Genomic DNA, 19,230 nt, shown 5'->3' with positions numbered 1-19,230 from the left:
AACGCTTCATTTAATTTGAATCCATTTTTGATTATACGTTTAAGCAGATCTTTTTATAAATATGTTTACAGTATAAATATGTTTACACTTATAGAAATCCAACAAATATTCATTTATGTGTATTTTTTATTAACATTGAATATTTTTTTACAGCAGATGAAAAAAGTATCATATTTAGATTTTTATTCCGATAAAGATAGAAAAATTATCAAACAATTATTAATAAATTATTGCGGTGATCAAAGGGAATAACTACAAAAGGTGACTTTCACTCAAATGGAGTTAAGTTGATTTATAATTACCCGCAGCGTAACAATAGTACGTAGTAATTCTATGACTTGGATTTTAGTAAAACCATTAAATCTAACCATTGAGAATTTTAGGTTACAAAGTTGTGCAAGGTTGAGAATTTATCGGTGCAGATATTTTCACGCACCGCAGGAAAACTAGAACTAATCGTAAACAAACTTAATCCGTTTTGAGTGAAAGTTGATTTAATTCGTTACTCCCTGTGGTCACCGATTTTATAGTAATATATCTATTATCTGCTTTAGGTATCTAATCAGAAACAGAGACTTTTTATACTAATTTAATTTGTATAATTTTTGGGCGTCTTTAGTATAATCTTTAATCTTGTTTAGTTACCTTGTAATGTTATTTTTTTTGTTACTTGGAGCTATATTTCTTTTTATTTTATATGATACTGCCGCTACTTAATTTCATGATTACTTTGAGTAACGAAGTATAACCTTTGAAAATTAACACGAAATTAAGTAATCATTGCGTTATACTATTATATTATGAAGAACCTATGAACTTCTTGTTTGCTCGATTTTGGAAACAAAAGATATTATTTTTGATTCGATTTTTCTGGGAGATGCGTTTTATAATCCATTTTACATGTTTGAAGATTCTTATTTTTAGATCCCTTCAAAAATCTTATCAACAAACTATAACAAAATATCAACCACTTCATGTAAAAGCTACCAAATCTACACTTTTGACTCATTCAATGTATAAATCCATCTTTCTAAAAATCAAATGAAACCTTGAGGAAACCAACACTCAACAATCTATTCCAAGGTTATTTTTTAGATTTTCTTCCAAAATGGTTAAATATATTTACACACAAATATTTACGATTTTCTATGTGTATGTAAAGTACAAGAAAACTTGATACGTAACTTCAGATATTCACAGAAGAAGATATTATATTAGCATTAGCGTATAGTGTATCGTGTTAACACATTTACTATGTATTATGGTAACTTAGAAGGAAACTGGATAGTTTGTAAATGTTATTGTCTATTGAGATGCTCACGAGAAGATAAACTGTGTCATGATCAGAATTAACACTTGAACAATGTGAAAAAAAGCAAAATTCGAAAAAAAGATACTTTTACGATGTGAAAAATTACAAAAAAAGGGTACGCAAATTCCCATGGTATTTTTAGTAAATGTGGTGTTAAATCTTCGGTCTGTGTTTTGTTTGAGCTTGGGTGTTCATTAAAAGTTGCAATAGATTTTCCCTGGATTTTTTTCGTCTTTTTTGTCGACTTTAAAAGTGAAAACAATCTTTTTGTTTTCTTAATTAGGAAATGTCTGAACTAGGAACGAGGGAATTGCTATCATGAATTTACTCCATTGGAGTATAGATTTACAAGATTTATGTGAAAAGCGTGAGATATTAAATGCAAATTCATTGATTAGAATCTTTTTTTTCGTTTTCATAGACATACAGGTAGACGCTGAAGTTAAATTTGATATGTTATAAAATGTTATGAACTCAATTAAATTATCCTGAACTTCCTGATTTACTGAACGGTTCATTGTCCCCATATAGTGATAGAGAGGTATCAGAAAGTGGAGAGCGGATTCTTTCTCCTTATATGACCTATCGACTACCAGCTGTCAGGACTCTTTTGAAGTGCCAAGTCACAAATATTCACGTAGTCAGATGAGATAATTTCAGCTCCAACATACAAGGGAACATTTTTCTGAGAAAATATGATACCGCTGGAGACGCGTTTTACTATCCCTCAAGAAAGAAGGCACGTATGATCCGTATGAGTCTTCTAATGGGGCACTATTCTTGTAACTATCACCTTGGAAAATCAAGTGTGACAGACAGACAGACAGACACCGTAGAATAGGAGATAATAGGCACCGGGCCTGGACGGAGTACCGAATAAAGCCCTTAAGCTTGCCGTGAAATCCAGGCCGGACATGTTCGCTGAATTGTTCGAAGCGTGCATGTCCGAGGGAATATTTCCAGCGGCATAGAAGCGACAGAAGTTGGTACTTCTGCCTAAGCCTGGTAAACCTCCAGGTGAACCATCGTCATGCCGACCCATATGTCTTTTGGACACGGTGGGGAAAATTTTAGAGCGGGTAATCTATAATAGATTACTTCCGGTTGTTGAGAGCCAAGGCGGCCTTTCAGATCGGCAGTGTGGGTTCCGAAAAGCCACATCAACCATTGATGCCATCAAATTGGTTACTGGCTTGGCCGAAGATGCAATCCACGGAAAGGGTAGTACCAGTAAATATTGCGTGGTGGTAACCCTGAACGTGACAAATGCATTCAATTCGGCCAATTGGAATCTAATACGCAAATCCCTAGCGAAGGTTGGTATTCCCGCCTATCTCGCTGCTATCGTCGATAATTACTTAACTGAAAGGAGGCTCTGGTATGACACCGATGACGGACCCCTGGGGTATGTTATTTCTGCGGGTGTCCCACAGGGCTCCGTAATGGGCTCCGTACTGTGGAACATCATGTACAACGATGTACTTAATCTTCCCCTTCCGAAGGAAACCACGGTGGTGGGTTACGCTGACGACATAGCACTGGTTGTTGTCGCAAAACATCTCGAAGATGCTGAGTTATACTCAAGCGAGGCAATCAGTGCTGTCCAATGCTGGTTAGAGAGCTCTGGTCTGACGCTTGCGGAGGAAAAAGCAGAAGCGGTCCTCATCACTAAGCGCCGGAAGAGAAATTACACCTGTATCAGAATCGAGAATCATGTCATCACTTCCAAGCCGACCATCAAATACTTGGGAGTGGTGATAGACAGGAAGCTCAGCTATAAGCAACACGTACAGTACGTTTGCGATAAATCATCCACTGCCAGTATGGCCCTGGTGAGGATGATGCCGAACGTGGGAGGGCCACGACATACTTCTAGGTTGCTTATAGCCAGGGTGGTGACCTCAATCATGCTCTATGCGACCCCTGTTTGGAGCGAGGCGTTGCGCATGTCAGTTGACACTAGCAAACTGAATGCAGTCTACAGGAGGACAGCTCTGAGGGTGTGCTCAGCTTTCAGGACTGTCTCAGATGATGCAGCATTCGTCGTCTCTGGAATGATGCCGATTGACATCTTGGCAGATGAGATGGCGAATATATACCATGCGAAGCCAATCTCTCCCTTATTGCAGCCGAAGAACGCTGAAAGGGAGAGATCCATATGATGGCAAGAGCGGTGGGAACGCTCGGGAAGAGGTCGGTGGACTCACAGGCTCATTCCTGCCATCAAGGAGTGGTTGGAGAGACGACACGGTGAGATTAATTATAATCTCACCCAGTTTCTCACGGGACATGGAGGATATCTCCAATACCTGCACAGGTTTAAATTGGAGACCTCACCCGACTGTCCAAACTGTGGGGGCGTTCCAGAGGACCCAGAGCATGCATTCTTTCACTGTCCGAGATTTATGGAAGAAAGGAGGAATCTAGAGGAGACTCTTGGAGAGGTGCTGGTACCAGAAAATGTGGTCCCGAGAATGCTAGCACATCAAGAGAATTGGGATGCGGTCAACTCCATGATCGCATCGATTCAAGATAAATTGCGAAAGGCAGAGGAAAGCAGAAAAGCGCGGTCACGTGCGCCGCGTATAGAATAAAGGTGACTAAGCTAGAGTGAGCTGATTCCGCCCCGTGATGTAATACCTTATGGTGGTTCCGCGGAGCAGGGAGGGAGTCGGGGGTGGTTTTAGTGGGTAAAAATCCCGCACGCTGATGGGTTCAGACCAGCGTCTTTTGAAGATTTCCACCTCCTCAAAAAAAAAAAAAGACAGACACCGTCTCGATTCTAATAAGGTTTTGTTTCACACAACACCTTAAAAAGCAATCCTATATTTCGTATACAACTATACAACTGCTTCAGGCTTAAAACTCAAATCTTCTTCAACGTCAGTGACAGTCAGGTGACTGTCTAAATAAAAGACCTACGCAATGAAGCAGTGTTTTTATTGTAGCCTGAGTTTTCTAAACAATTCAGCTGATAGGGAGCGTCGTCCCTCGTATTCGAGGAAGACGATCAAATCCGAGGCTGCAAGGGATTAATCTGACCAAAAATGGAGGTTATGAGGTTCCAAGGAACCAGGATAACCAACTGAAAGTGTAATATATGCTCCCAAAGAAAAATTTCATGAGGATATTAGTTTAGTTTAGTGAGGGAACCGCAATTCCAAGCAATCAGGCCTTATGTTAGACCCGTTTTACTATCCCCGGAGATCGCCCGCTTGCGCGTTTCGCAGTCTTTTCCGAATCGAAGAACAATCTCCAAAGACAGAGAGTGTGCAGTCACCTCGCGGTATCTTCGTCTGAGATGTCGCTGCATATGATGGGACAGTTGCTCTTCATCCTTCTCACATTGACTGCTTATGGCCGACACCACTACCATATTTTTTTCATATGGTAGCTTTAGTGGCAATGCCAATTAAAAACCCTACTAGTGTTTTCATGTCCCACTTCTTAATGGATAACAAAAATAAATTTCTAGCCACCGCTTGTTTCTTCACAAAAATGTTCGCCAGTGGATAGGAGTTCAAATTGCTCCATTTAACTGCGTGAAGCCTGAAGCCTTTTACCTTTCACCTTTCAGAGTAGACTTGACAGCTACCTCTGACCCACCATTGTCGTTCAAAACCCAGTCCCCCAGCCCGTTCAAACGGGCCAGTCTGTCAGTTTCCTCATTACCAGCGATGCCCGAATGCCCTGGTGCCCACATCAGGAATGTTTCGTTTAGTCGACTAAATTTTTGCAGGAACTGGCTTGATATGCCGTTGCTGTTTAGTGATGATAATACCGCCCGGCTGTCGGAACAGATTCGAATAGTGCGAATTCGCCTGTAAATCTATGCGAGGCACCAGAAGATACACGCAAACATTAAAATGGGGCTTTATTATGGATATGTACGGGTGAAACTTCACATCCGTTGTGGTGAAAGTCCACAGGACTTATCCATCGCAGTTTTACAACACCTGAGCGATCTCTGAGATTTTTTGATATTTTTTCCAGGATATAATGCTTCCACATTAGCTTGGAATCTCCTAAGTACTTGGCTGACCAGATAGCATGTAGCTCTACCACCTAATTTTCCCAGTAATCATAACTAGTGCAATCTTTTCAGCGTTCGCCGTGAGTCCCTCGCGGAAGCGCCAACTTTAGATTACATACAGAGTTGTGTTCAAGCAGACATATACTGTGTCCGCAAAATTTCCGATAATTATTATGACTAGATTGTTCGCAAATGCTTATGCAAAAAGCTTTGTGTCCTTCAGGAACCATAGCAGGGTGTCCATTACCAGAAGCCACAACAGAGGAGAGAGAACCCCCTCTCCTTGGGCCGCCCCTAAGACATCCTAGCTCAATAGATTTCATGTGAAGAATCCAACTGATTAACAGTGGATCGATTCCATGTTTTTTTCCTCATGGGAACTTCATGGCGATTCTGGTTATGCCCGTATCGCAAATCGAACCCCTTGTTAGATCAATGTATCCCTGAACTGCGGCAGAGATGTTAGATATATGATATGAATGCTAAAACCGTCAAGTACAGTGACACGCCTTGTACTAATGGAAAACTCGGAAGACTTTCAGTTTCAGAGGGAGAAGTCTTGATGACCTAGTCACCAGGCAACGTTTTGTACAGCCTTAGTGATCAGCGTGTTTAAATTTCACGATCATGGGTTTAGGATCCCAATTTGTCATAGTTTCCAGTTGAACAGTTGAAGAGTAACATCCCTACCTACTCCATGAGGACAATCAAAGCCAATTTTGCAAGACATCAATCTGGGGTGATCTTAGTAAAGAAAAGCCATGAGAACTGGAATTGCTCTGTGGTCCTATGTTTTAAGAGAGTTCTTGGAGGATAGGTCTTTATGGAGAGTTTCATAGAAGCCATAGTCAAGCTGTTATCGCGAACAAGACCTTTTATAAAGTCAATGGTTGGAATTATGCCTACCAACTCCTTGTTCAAACCTCTTTATTGCAGCAACAGTGTTAGCGAGACCTCGCATCCTACTGAGTCTGTGCCGCTGTGAAAATCACATCAGGCTCCAACGGTGGTCGAAAACTCAGCATAACCAGGTTAGAGATCTGTGTCACCTTGAGCATCCTAAGGAATCGTTCTATTCTTACTAGCTACAAAAGCTGTGAATCTCAACCCCTATGGCAAAGACATTGTTTTATTGTACCCGAAAAATGATAGCGTTGACCTTATATTCTCATATAATTAAAGACGAATTAAGAGGGGAAAACCCAAATAAACCATCCATAAACGGAAACGAATCTAGCAATGTTTAGGAACTGTATATATATTTGCATTAAGCTTGGCACCTAAAACCAAACCGGTTGAGGCTATCATTATAGTTAACCCTTCAATATGCATTTACATGAGTTTTTGAAGTTGAAGACCTCTTTGAGAGAAGTTTATTATATGTCAATCCTAGTCAATTCAAAAATGATTTGAGCCAGGAGAAACCTTGGGCTCTTCATAAAGAGTGTTTCTGTTGTGAATACTAGAATTTAACGTAAAACTTGTGGTAGTACGGAGTTAAAGCTCAGACTTAGGGTCTACAGGTGCCTGGTTAAGGAAAACCACACAAAGCTGCTAGTTTACTGATTGCAGTTCCATCCAGAATGAAGGACATTACCGTAAAGAAATGATGCATGGCGATGCCAGGCCTCATTCAGCAAACATACGAGGAAACAGCTTGATATATTAGACAGCCTCTAATAATACCTGAACAGTCTCCCCTGATTTTCGGCTTATCACCCTGTGTCTCTTTCTTTGTTTGCACCACCCTTGGAGGTGACCAAAATTGGAAGGACAAATATTAAGGCTAATTTATTCAATAGTCATGTCAGCTCCTTGGCCATTCTTTGCACCAGAATCTGGTTTGCATCAAAATCATCCCGTGAATCGGCTAGAAGTATTCCTCAGCGTGAACTATTTGCGGAAGAGTCAATCGAGAGGCATACAAATTAGGGAGCGCAGAGAGAGCTGAATTGGACATGTACGGCGAAGACCAGCAATTACCAAAGGCAAGCTTTTAATTGATAACCGGAAGACAAAAACTAATGTGGACATACCACTGATCGCATGTTGAAGAAACGTGTAAAAAGAAATAAACATAAGGAGCAATGAAGTAAGACAAATACCGGTGAGTAGGCTCGGGAGAAGTTCTATGCTCTGTCTGTGAGGGTAGTAGGATATTCTCCTTCCGTAGTGACAATGAAAAACAAATGTGGAAGAACTAAATCATCAGCAAATATCACGTCAGCCAGGAGGTGTCCACGCATCATTACATTGCACATTTTCAATCTTACGAAACCAGTAGTGCATCATTTATATTTGATAGGTTCATAGTTAGATAGTTTGAATGGTGGTATAAAAGCAGACAAGTCATAATGACAGACACCAGCCAATGCTGATGATGTCGTTGGTCATACCATACCTCCCAGTACCACTAAATATACTAGCGGAAAATAAATCGGGACATCGTCCAAATTGGCATACGGGGGTCAGGCAAATATAAATAGAAATTTGGTTATCAAGCGTTACTGAAGAGTCAGAAGGACCTGGATTATTTCCTCCAATTGCCCCTGGGTCTAGCTACTCCATAATTGATATTCAATCTATATTAGAGTTACGAGTAAGTAGTTCCTACTTCTGTTGTACAAAGAATTATTATAAAATTTTTCACGCAAAAAGAAGTAAAACCTTCAGCAATTCTAACGCGGTTATAGGCGCAATTCGGGGCTGAAACTCGCTCCAGAACCCGCGTGTATGAGTGGCATAAAAGGCTTTTTGAAGGACGCAAAATGGTAGAAAATCATAGTCACGATTAGCGTCCTCGAACTTACAACACAGATTAAAACATCCGTGCAATTCGGCAGCTTTTGAAGAAAGTCCAGTACCCCACCGTCTACAAATTTGCTTCTTCAGTAGGTCTCAGTCACGGGAGTGTACATTCTATCATCACTGAGGAACTTGGATTTTCAAAGACCACGATTAGTTCTTCGGCTTCTTTTTTCTGATCAAAAAAGGCCTATTTAGTCATTTCCAAGAGGTTATTGGCCCCTTATGCTGAAGAGGGAAAAAGTTTTCACAATGGTACAATCACCATGGGTTCACCAATACACGTTTGAACCACAACAAGTGGCTAAAGTATCGCGAACTAAAACTTCACACTGCACCGATAAAGACGAAAGCGCGAATGTCGGCAGACAAAATTGTTTCCCCCGTGTTTGGGATTCCAAAGGCATTCTTTTAAGAATACCGAGCAACAAATTCTATTTATTATTGTTAGCAGCTGGACAAAACTTCGAAGCAAAAGACAGGGCTTCCTCATCAGAAGCGCCATCCTCCTTCACAACAATTCACAGGAAATGCACTGGGATCAACTGGAACATTCTCCATATACCTCAGATTTGTTAAGGTGTGACTACCGTCTGTTTGGTCCGTTGGAGGATGCTTTTGGACGTCAATGGTTCAATCTATATGTTAAAGTTGAACTCTTTGTGCGCAATTGGTTAACGACTCACCCCGCATATCGGGAATCAGGTTTTCGATAACTCCACAGAAACATACGATCATACATGTTAAAATGTATTGTACAAAATTACGATAGGCCCTTAAATCCCAATGCAGCTAGTCCACATATTAGCAGTCACAATGGAAAGTACCGAGCTCGTGCCAGGATCCAAGGATGCAAACTTAAAACAGGGAAATCACCTCGCCACTATGTTCTTCAACTAAGCGCCAGGGTACATCACCACGACGATTCACCTACCTGCCAGTACACCTTTCATTAAATCCCCTCAGGTACCAACGTATACAAATAACACCTACTGTATGGCAGCAGGAAGTTTTCGCAAGAGGCTCGGAAAAGATTCTTTACCGAGATCTCACCATGAAATATGGAACAACTGGTTCCCGAAGAACTATTCTGTATATACGGTTATTCAATAAAAAAGATATTGCCAAAAAAAGGAACCTTCTTTTTATGATTTGCAAATAAAACTCTAAATTGCTCAACCATTAGCTAGCCACCTAGATACACCGCATGGATAGCGTGAAAAAAGGTGTCGGTACTCAAAAGTAACCGAAGTGTTAACTAGATCTTGCATCCTCTGGCATAAACGCCAAGCGTGCACTTGGAAGTACTTCCATCTTGAATTGAGATTGCGCTGATAGACGTCTCCCCTTCCTATTGTTACCCTTTCATGATCGGTGAAACTAGGTTCTTTGGAAGAAGACAACCGGACAGGAAAGCATCAAAAACAATGGAGAACTTAATTGAAGTCGCGATGCGCATCGAGTACGTAGATATATGTACAAAAAGATACCATTTACACCATCAAACCGTGATAACGAATGGTCAAACTAGACTTGGTAAAGAAATTGACGATGATAGTCTTTATCACTAATCTCAATAGAAAACATTGGTGGCCACGAACTCTTATCAGAATCGATAATGATGTACTTGAGAATGAACTTTATCGTTGTATCGTTGCCTGGTTGAGTTTCAGAGGACACTTGTATTATGCCCCTGTGGAGATTAGGACTAGGTTATGGTTAGCAAGGATGGTGCCTAAAATCAAAATAGGAAAATCGTTCTTAAGATTCTCATATTGGAGGACTCGACCGTTAAATCATGATATCTTGGCACAATTTATCCTGGAGAAACAAGGTCAATTTATGTCAGATTACTATTGAAGCAATCAGGATATCTGGTCTTGCTCATTTATTCCGATAGTGCATCAACCACCACTCGCTTGCTGCAAATGACGAAAGACCTCAAATATCTCGCTTACTATCTAAAACATTGATGCTGGTTCGATATTTTGAACAGGATTACTTTGGAATTGTTAGTGAAGGGGGTAGGTTCCACTAAAATCCTAGAGCAGGAGTCAGAGACAATCTGGTCAACCTCAAGAATCACATAGGAAACCAAACACAAATTCAGCCAAGTGAACTCCAGACTAAAAATGCCTTGATAAACTGGATATTTTCAGCTCGAACAATAAAGTGTGGATACTGTAGGTCCCGGGTCACATTAGGCAAGACAAAAATGAACCAACAGAGAAGCTAGCAAAAAAAGGAGCTGAAACGCTACTCTATAGACCAGAAACCTTTTGTGGAATTGGAAAGGGATTCAGAGACATGCGGCTATTCGAGCCTACCAGGAATGGAATAGCCCTGGATGTTTCTGGAAAACCTGTTTCCCTACCTACCCACCTATCCAAAAGTGCCTAAGGTTCGTCCGTCACCGTAATCCTAGTAGGCTAAGGTACACCTAACGAAGCTGAACATATCTAAGGACATCGCACGGAAATTCTGTGAGCAAGGCGACATTCCAACTTTGCATTAAGCAGTCTTAAGTCGCTGCACACTCCTTCTTCCACTTTACTAACATAATTGTATCTAACTCAATTCCCAGCACCAAAGGGTCCATAAAGTCCACGGAAATTCAGGTTTGATCATAACAATGGCGTACGTTGCTCGTGGTGACTATAATCCCAGGAATGGTGTTAATTTCTTGATTTTTCCTATTCGTTAATTTCTGTGTGAAATCGAAAGAAGATTCCAACCGATAACTTGCTAAAGAGAGTTCAATGTTTAAAATCTATTGAAGAAGTACTAATTCAGCGTCACTATTTGTACATCGGAGGTCAGCCGAATTATTGAAAGTTACTTTTGTGTTATGGTTACGATATCTTGGCTTCAACAACTTTTGTTTTGTAGTGGCTTATTTGTTCAAACCACTGTTTGGTCTGTCAGGAAAAATAAATGACAAGAGTACCCTTACAATATTCTACGGGTTGATGGAACGTAGAATTTAATATTGTACTGAAGTCGGTCACCAGGAATCAATCCCTATATTGATATTGTCTAATATTTCAGTTCTTTCTGGGTGACAAAGATTTTTTTTGAAGCCCAAAACAAACAAGCTAGTTACGAGCTGAGAGACGGATCCCTCACAGCAGAGGGAGCGGGTGCCGGTGTACTTTTAGCCAATGGGCAGGTACACTAGCATATTCCAGGCGGAAATATGCGCCATAGTCAAATGAGCCTCCTTTAATCTCCAAAGGAACTGCAGGGGCAGAACATAGCTATTCTCGCCGATAACCAAGCAGCGATCAAGGCACTTAGGTCCAACCAGGTGAACTCTAAACTAGTTTGGGAATGCCTTGAGAGACTGAATACACTCAGCTCGTCCAACAAGGTCTGGATACTTTGGGTTCCAAACCATGCTGGGTCGGAAGGCAACGAGGCAACGGACGAACTAGCCAAAAAAGGGGGGCAGAATCCTTCTGCGGAATTGGAAACGGTTTCATGACTATGACTCTAAGAAGTGAAGAGGATCGGTTGAGGGAACTATACTGGGCGGGCCTACCAGGGATGGAGCAGTCCAGGGTGCTTATTGGGGGATACGAATCCATGCGCGCAAAGGATTGCTTAAACCTCACCAAAAAGAACCTGCGAATCATAGTGGGAATACTCACTGGTCATTGTCGGCTGAACTATCACCTAGGGAAGCTAGGGATATCTACGGACACTCCCTGCAGGTTTTGTGAGGAGTGTAACAAAACCTCTATACACGTCCTGGAGCAGTGTCCGGCACTTGTACAAAGTCGAAGCATCTGGGAGAACACTTAACACTAGATGCAAAGTTGGAAGATCTGGAAGTAGGGAACATACTAAAGTTCCTGACTGTTATAGGCTTGTTTGAGATACTATGAACGATAGGTACACTATAACCAGTAAAAGGGGCACAATGGTTCTTTAAGGACGCGGTGCGACTTTCCCTTAACAGAATAATAATAACATGAGCTGAGAGACTAACACTTAAGCTAGTCCTAAAGGCGAACAGAAGCCATGCAGATTGAACTGGAGAAAATAATTCTTTTAAAACTAACCAGGGCTATACTTCCATAAATTTTTAGTATTTTTCCACCGTAGGAAGTACGGTCTGGATTACACAAACGTTGTCAGCAAACCCAGTATCAAATAATGAGGGAGGAGTCCACCAGCTAGCCTGATGGTTAACCGAAGATACTATTTGCCAAAAATCGAAATTGATCCATATTTGACATGGGAATGCCAATTCTAACAAGGTAATGTTACTGCTTCTCCAGTCATCTAGCCGAAAAAAATTAATTAAGAATAAAAGCGGTTTATTTCTGGGAATCTTTAAAGATTCAAACTTTTATCTTTTGGCTTAAGATTTCGCAACGTATTATCTCCACAAGGTGGGACATAAAAAAATACTCTCAAGTGAAATGGAAATCAGTTTGGGTTTAGGACCATTCCGCATTCTATTGAAGCTAATAGATATCTCATAGATTATCCTGTTAATTAGGTAACGTGTTGGCCAGTAAATCTTAATTTTAAATTTTTATTACAAATCACTTTCTAATCCAACTTACCGGTGGTGGTTCACTCGCTGTGCTGTAAACCTCACTGGGTGCATACTCTTGCTTCATCTGCACGGTCGCCATTGAATCGAGATCCTTTTCCGTCATTGGTTTCACCGCGAATCAACTGAATTAACTTTCTATAAAATACTTTATATCACACAACTTGCCACTGCAATGTCTCTAGTTCGAAATCAAAATATCACTTTCAAAATCTACTAAAAACCTGATCGAGATTATAAAAATCTTTTTTATTCGAAAGTAAAATCTAAGTCCATGAAAATTAAACTGAAAGTTCGTCGAATAGTATTTAACGTCTTTTGAGTATGTTAACAAAAGAAAAGAAGAAGGTGAAGAAGCGAAAAATTAATAAAACTTGCTTTGACTAATTTTGGAGTAACTCCAAAATGGTAGTAAGTCGTTCAGAGAACCACTTTAGGGATCGAGTTTTGCGTCCAAACTGCTCGAGTGCCACTAAACGTCTGAACTTTTACCATTGGATTTCAGGTGATATTTCAAAAAACCATTCACTGAAATAAAGGTAGGAAGCTGGTACCAGCAGACAAACAGACGTGTTGAGCTTACATGGACAGGTACAGTCACAGCTTTTGTTGCAAGCGTGTTAGTTTCCATCTAAATGCCGAGCTAAAGATACAAGTATCTACCATGGCATCAACTGGAGGTGCATTCGATCGAGTATAAGCAAGTATATAGATTATGCATAAATACAAGTACATAGGAGAAATTATCATTAGAGGGAAAATGCGAAGCTGATTTTGTCGCACTTATTGCTCGCATACACTCACGAATGCGTTAGCTGCAATCAAGCTGGATATGAACCCATTGCGCATCTTATCTCGCAGTGGGGACGCTACGCAAGCAAGTTATAATACTTTGATTGCGATGTGCATCGCGCATTTTAGATAGGTAAAAGCTCACCTGTGGGACGAGGTTCTCGCATTTATCTGATACATTTTTAATAGTTACTGCAATTAGATTAATCAAAGCTTAACGATTTTTTCGTTAAAGTGGATCTCAATACGTAAGAGTATCTTCATGAACATGTGATTAATTTTTTACAGTCAAGTAGATGTCATGTTTAGTAAGAGTAGAAAAAATAGAGGTGGATCATTTCCGATTCCCCTTTGAATCTTTGTAGCACACACGAAGACCTAAGGAGGAAATATCTGTTCACAAGCCAATCAACATTAAAAAAAATTATTTGTTAATATGACCAGCACTATCAGTGTGAACCAAGACTTTGAGCTTAACTAGGAATAATTTGTAAAACTAAATATATTTTTAATTTTCTTTTCAGGGCTTGCTTCTAAGATATATCTTATAAGGGGCTGTTGTTACAACGTTTAAACTGAATTGAATTTGCAACACTGACAACTCTATACCTCCAATCATTCGAAAAATCCATTTACTTAACCCTGAATCTCTTTCTCAAGTTCAAAACTCAAGTTCAGAGTCAAAACCTAAACCCTCCAACATCCTACAATTCATTTAACTATTTGTAAAAACAACTAGGACATTTTCAAATATTTCAAAAATGATCATTGACCTTTTTTGTTGTTCTCTTCACCCCAGACTTGCTTCTGCTATATTGCATTTCCAGCCTTTGCTTCGGATCTTTTGTGTTGGACAGAGGCCGAAATAATGAGGGACGGTTCGCTGCGAAATAAAGAAAAATTCGAAGTAGTTATTGCTGTTGTCCTAGCTGATAATGAATTCTAGGCTCGTTTTCTGGGCAGAAAATTAATTGGACATTGGACAGCTGTGCGGAGGGTGGACTGGCGAGAGGGACCTGATTCGTGTCTGCTGCCGGAGTAGCCTAGTTTTTGTGGGGTCTGCATGCTCAAATCAAAACTAAAGTATATATATTTGGTTGCCCTTCACCTCTTAGTGGGTTATAGCGCGTTAACCACACCTACGCGCCATCGTTAGCGATTAATTGAAATGCCCTTTAACACCCCCATGACTTCCCGAGACGTTCAAATTGCTCCTCTATTGTTTTGCGCCAAGTGTTTTTTTGGGAGCCACTCGTCAGTAATCTCGGCAGAGTGGATTCCACTGCATACAGATGTCATCTGCGTAGTCGAGGTGTATCAGGAAAGGCATGATCATCCATTGAATCCTCCTCCAAACAAGTCCCCATGGAGAACGTCATGGATAACAAAAAGAAATATTATAATATCAGTGGCAGGATGCAACATTGGCGAATTCTGTTTTGGACCTCAAAATCCTCCAATAATTTACCTCAGTGCAGCACGTGACATTTTGCGCCATCATATGCCGCTCTGAAAATAGCTATTAGCAGGTGTAGCGATGATCTAAACTCCGCGCACTGTTCCAAAATTATCCGTAGGGTGCTAATATAGTCAATACAGGAGGATTCGGGGCGGAGACCAGCCCGCTCTCTGTCGACCAAGCTTTCGAGATGTACTTTGATGCGTTCCAGGATTATTTTAGCATTTGTCTCGGTGACGGCAAGGAGCACGCAGATACTCCTCCAATTGTCACACTCAAAACGAATGCCATTCTTTGGAATCTTGGCAATCATCCCCTTGTTCCATCCTCTGGGAAAGGTCTCAGATTCGCAAGATTTTCATACGAATGGACGCAGCAGGCCCGCAGTAGTTGCAAGTGCAGCGATAAATAAAGAAGCCCAGCGGCTTTACTCCATCTGAGTGCATTGATGGTAGAAACAATTTCTCTTCTTCTTCGAGAAACAGTCCGTATCCGCATGACACAAGAGAGGGAACTTGACTATATGTGAAACGATGAAGTGCCCTTTCCGGCTTTTCAGTTGTTCATCATTTTGGATGAGAAGTCCGCCGTGTAGCATCCGAGAAAAGAAAATTTTTGATGGCAGCCCGAAGCTCATCAATATTCTCAGGCGAGTTATTCAGTATATCTGCCTTTTGATTAGCAAGACAGCGGGATACTCAGTATTGGGTTGGGTAGTTTCTGAGAATGGGTCCATTAAAGAAATGATTACTTTCGAACACTCGCCCCCCCCCCCCCCACTCCCCAGCTTTCCAACAAATGTCAAAACTAAAAATAAAAGTACTTATCGAGGCCTTTCATTTGATACCCTAGATGACTATATTTGGTGAAAAAAGAATGTACATATGGGGAGCTCCCCTTAAATTCAACGTAAAAGGATGTAACTCACTGTATGCACGAGCGTTCACAATTCCCACCTTTCCACCAAATTTAGTGTCAATTACCGCAACAACCTCCGATAAAAATACTTGTGACCGACAGACAGACACACAAACAGGATAATAAATACGGAAGTGTCCATTGAAAAACCAAGCAGAGGAGCAGAGTCAGAACACGGAAAATCATCGTTTGCCCTACTCGGGGCAAAAATAGTAAAGTTGTCCGAATTCATAAATGACAAACACAATGTGCACCAAGCCATCAAAAACATGGTCCGCGCCATTCGTGTACTGTACAATAGTTCCAAAGACGAAAAAAAACTGGCTCGAAGAAATGAAGCGTCATCTAGGCAATACAATACAAAATCCAAAGGGCGGTAAGCTTGAAAAAAGAAGTAGAGAGGACACGGACGATTCTTTCGGGTCCTCGCAGTACGCGAAAAGACAAAAAGGCCCCTCACCGGCAAAAGGGAAGGCAAACAAAGTTATCAAAATCGTGAAAATTGCGGCGCCGGCTCCAATCAACCCAAGGGAGGTAAAGCCCCAAAAAGGACCAAGGTTGGCGGAAAGAAAAATGCGATATGTGATATGACTTATACCGATATCCTCAGGAAATCCGATCCTGAGCTAATGGAAAACATCAGCCGAATCAGACGGCCCTAAAAAGGAGATTTGATGCTGGAGCGGAAAAAATCTCCGGGCAAAATGGTTGAAAATTTCCTCGGCAAGGTGGAGAAGTCTTTAGAAGGAGAAGAATAAGTACGGGCCAGAACGCAGAAGATTGTTATACAACGTAAGGACATTGATGAAATCACGACCAAGGAAGACATCCGCGAGACCTTAGAAAAGTAGTTCGGACCATTTGACTTGCAAGATTCCTCAATCAGAGGACTGAGAAAGTCACGCAAACGCCAACTATAAGTAGCATTCAAACGACATCGATCATCATACCGCCGATTTGCCTCATCGATGCGGTAGGAAAGATGCTCGAAAGGGCCATGTACAATAGACTGCTCCCTATCATTGAATATAAGGATGGAATATCGGAGCCACAATTTGGATTTCGACAAGCTCACGCAAAGATCCACGCCGTAGACGTTGTTTTATAGCTAGCTCGAGACGCGATGTCGTCTAAATAATGCTGTGCCGTGATGACGTTGGACATCAAAAATGCGCTCAATTCCGCTAGTTGGGAATGGATAAAAAGCTCACTGGCTAAAATGGGTGCCCCTGGTTAATTGACTAAGCTCCTCGACAGTTACCTTTCGGAGAAGACACTTTGGTACGATATGGATGAGGGATCCAAGCAGTACGCTGTCACCGCAAGAGTACCACAAGCCTCAGTGTTGAGTCCCCTTCTGTGTTCCTTCTCGTTCCAAAGGAGGTCACGTCATCGCGAAATATCCTGAAGAAGTTGAAGTGTACGCTAACGAAAGTATTAGCACCATAAAAGCGTGGCTGGAGATGGTTCAGCTTGACCTTACGGAAAAAAAAGCGGGAGGAGGCCTTCATTACCAACCCTAGGAAGAGGAATACAATTAATATTCGTGTTGGTGGTCACATCATTACTTCGAAACCAAATATCAATATCTGGGGGTGATGTTTGACGCTAAAATAAATTTCAAGAGACACCTGGACTATACCTATGAGAAAGCGGGAAATACCAGCGTATCATTAGCGAGGATGATGTCTAACATTGGAGGCCCAAGATATAGTCGCAGATTACTTGTCGCCGGAATGGTTCGCTCCACACTATTATACGCGGCACCAGTTTGGGAGGAAGCACTAGCCTGTAAGAGTAATCGGAGGAGGGTAAATATGATTTGCGGCTTAGTGGAGCTAAGGTTGTGCAGCGCCTTCTGAACAATATGACGCGACATAGCATGTATTATTGCGGGAATGATCCTGATAGACATTCTGGTAAGTGAGAAACTTTGCCTGTACGAGAAAATAAAAATGAATCCTCCTGAAAAGGATGCAGAATACCGAAAGGCGGCAAGGCGGAAGCCGCTGGAAAAATGCCAGCAACGATGGGATGACTCGCAAAGGGGTCGCTGAAGGCACACTTTGGTTTCCCGTATTGAGGAACATCGTCGGGGAAATGCTGAAGTCGGAAGGAAAGTGGCGTACGGTGAACTCCACAATCAAAAGTATACAGGAGGAGCTTGGAAAAGCGAAGCGCGCAAGGAGGACGCGAAGAACGGAAAGTTTAGTTGCTTAAAGCGCAGTCTACTCCACGAAGTAATGCTTTGCGTCTGTCCCGCGAAGAAGGAAGAAGGAGAAAGTGGGGTGGTTTAAGTGTCTGTAGATGGATAATCCTAGAATCACATCTTCCAGAACAGTCGACAAGGAATGTAGGCTTCTCAGAAAAGCTTGCAAGCAGTGGAAAAGATATTGAAAAAACAACGATGGCACGTAAATGTGGTAAATGCAGTATGCCCTAAAAGGGTGACTAGTAACCTCAGAAGAACCAATTTAGGCTTCCAATTGCATTCATAGTAGGTGAACAAAATGTAAATTTAATTCAATTGGGAAAGAGAGAATCCGTAAATTGTTGATGTGCGATGCATATGTAAAGTATTAGTTATTTGCTCCCGAAATATATTCATAAAATGGACTCATTAGTGCAACTATTAAAATTTTATTTATTTTAAACGATTCTCATAAAGATTTCATGGCAGCCACCTACATGCATTCATTCCAGATGAAGTTTCACCAAATTTGGTTTACAATAACATTTTCGTTGCCCTCTGATCTCTGCGGAGTTTCTTGCCTGGAAGCTATCTCAGCAATCACTTACTATTCGGTGGTAACAAGCATTCCGCTAACCCTCACCTTTAGGTTCTTTAGGAACGTCCAAAGTATCTTCAGAGCAAACGCATTTGTGTGCATTACCACGGCAATTTCTCATAAGCAAGACTGAAATCAATTGCGTGGTTGCAGCCAACATGGACTCACACCACCAATTGCATAATATAGTATGGAAACTTGTCTGATAAAAGTTCATTTACCTTTCCTATCGCCCTCCTAATGACTTTCTCCGTGAGATGACTAGATAATTGTCTTTGTGCACTGCCTAAGTGGCGGCCGCGTGGAAGATGGCGGAAAAAATCACTAAAATTTCAGAAGGAAATATGAACAATATAACAAATGAGATGAGGAGCAAACATACTTATTATTGAACTTTGTTTCATTTCACTGAATCCACCGAGGCACGATAGAGCTATTATGCGAACATGGGCTTGTGTTTTTATTGTTTCGGTATCCCACTGGGCTTACGCAAACTGTGGATTTTCGCTGGTTCCGAATATTACGCCGCTTTTATAGGAAGATTACAATGTAAAATTC

General features: G+C 41.2%; 1 protein-coding gene across 3 annotated transcripts in view; it reads right to left on the bottom strand.

The window, feature by feature from the left end:
- Nucleotides 1-13,233, bottom strand: part of LOC119647421 (pinin) — a 104,903-nt gene extending 91,670 nt beyond the window's left edge. For 2 of the 3 annotated variants that reach the window (XM_038048316.1, XM_038048318.1), the window contains exon 1: nt 12,725-13,210. In XM_038048316.1, coding sequence (XP_037904244.1) covers nt 12,725-12,820 — 96 coding nt within the window. In that variant the 5' untranslated portion in view covers nt 12,821-13,210. Of the gene's footprint in view, nt 1-12,724 lie in introns of all 3 variants that reach the window. The other variant, XM_038048317.1, reaches the window with a different exon arrangement.
- Between the last annotated feature and the right edge of the window lie 5,997 nt (nt 13,234-19,230).

This window comes from Hermetia illucens, chromosome 2 (assembly GCF_905115235.1).
Source record: "Hermetia illucens chromosome 2, iHerIll2.2.curated.20191125, whole genome shotgun sequence".
NCBI classification, from domain to species: domain Eukaryota; kingdom Metazoa; phylum Arthropoda; class Insecta; order Diptera; family Stratiomyidae; genus Hermetia; species Hermetia illucens.
Note: the sequence above shows the minus strand (reverse complement) of the source record. Positions and strands in the feature narration are given on the sequence as shown.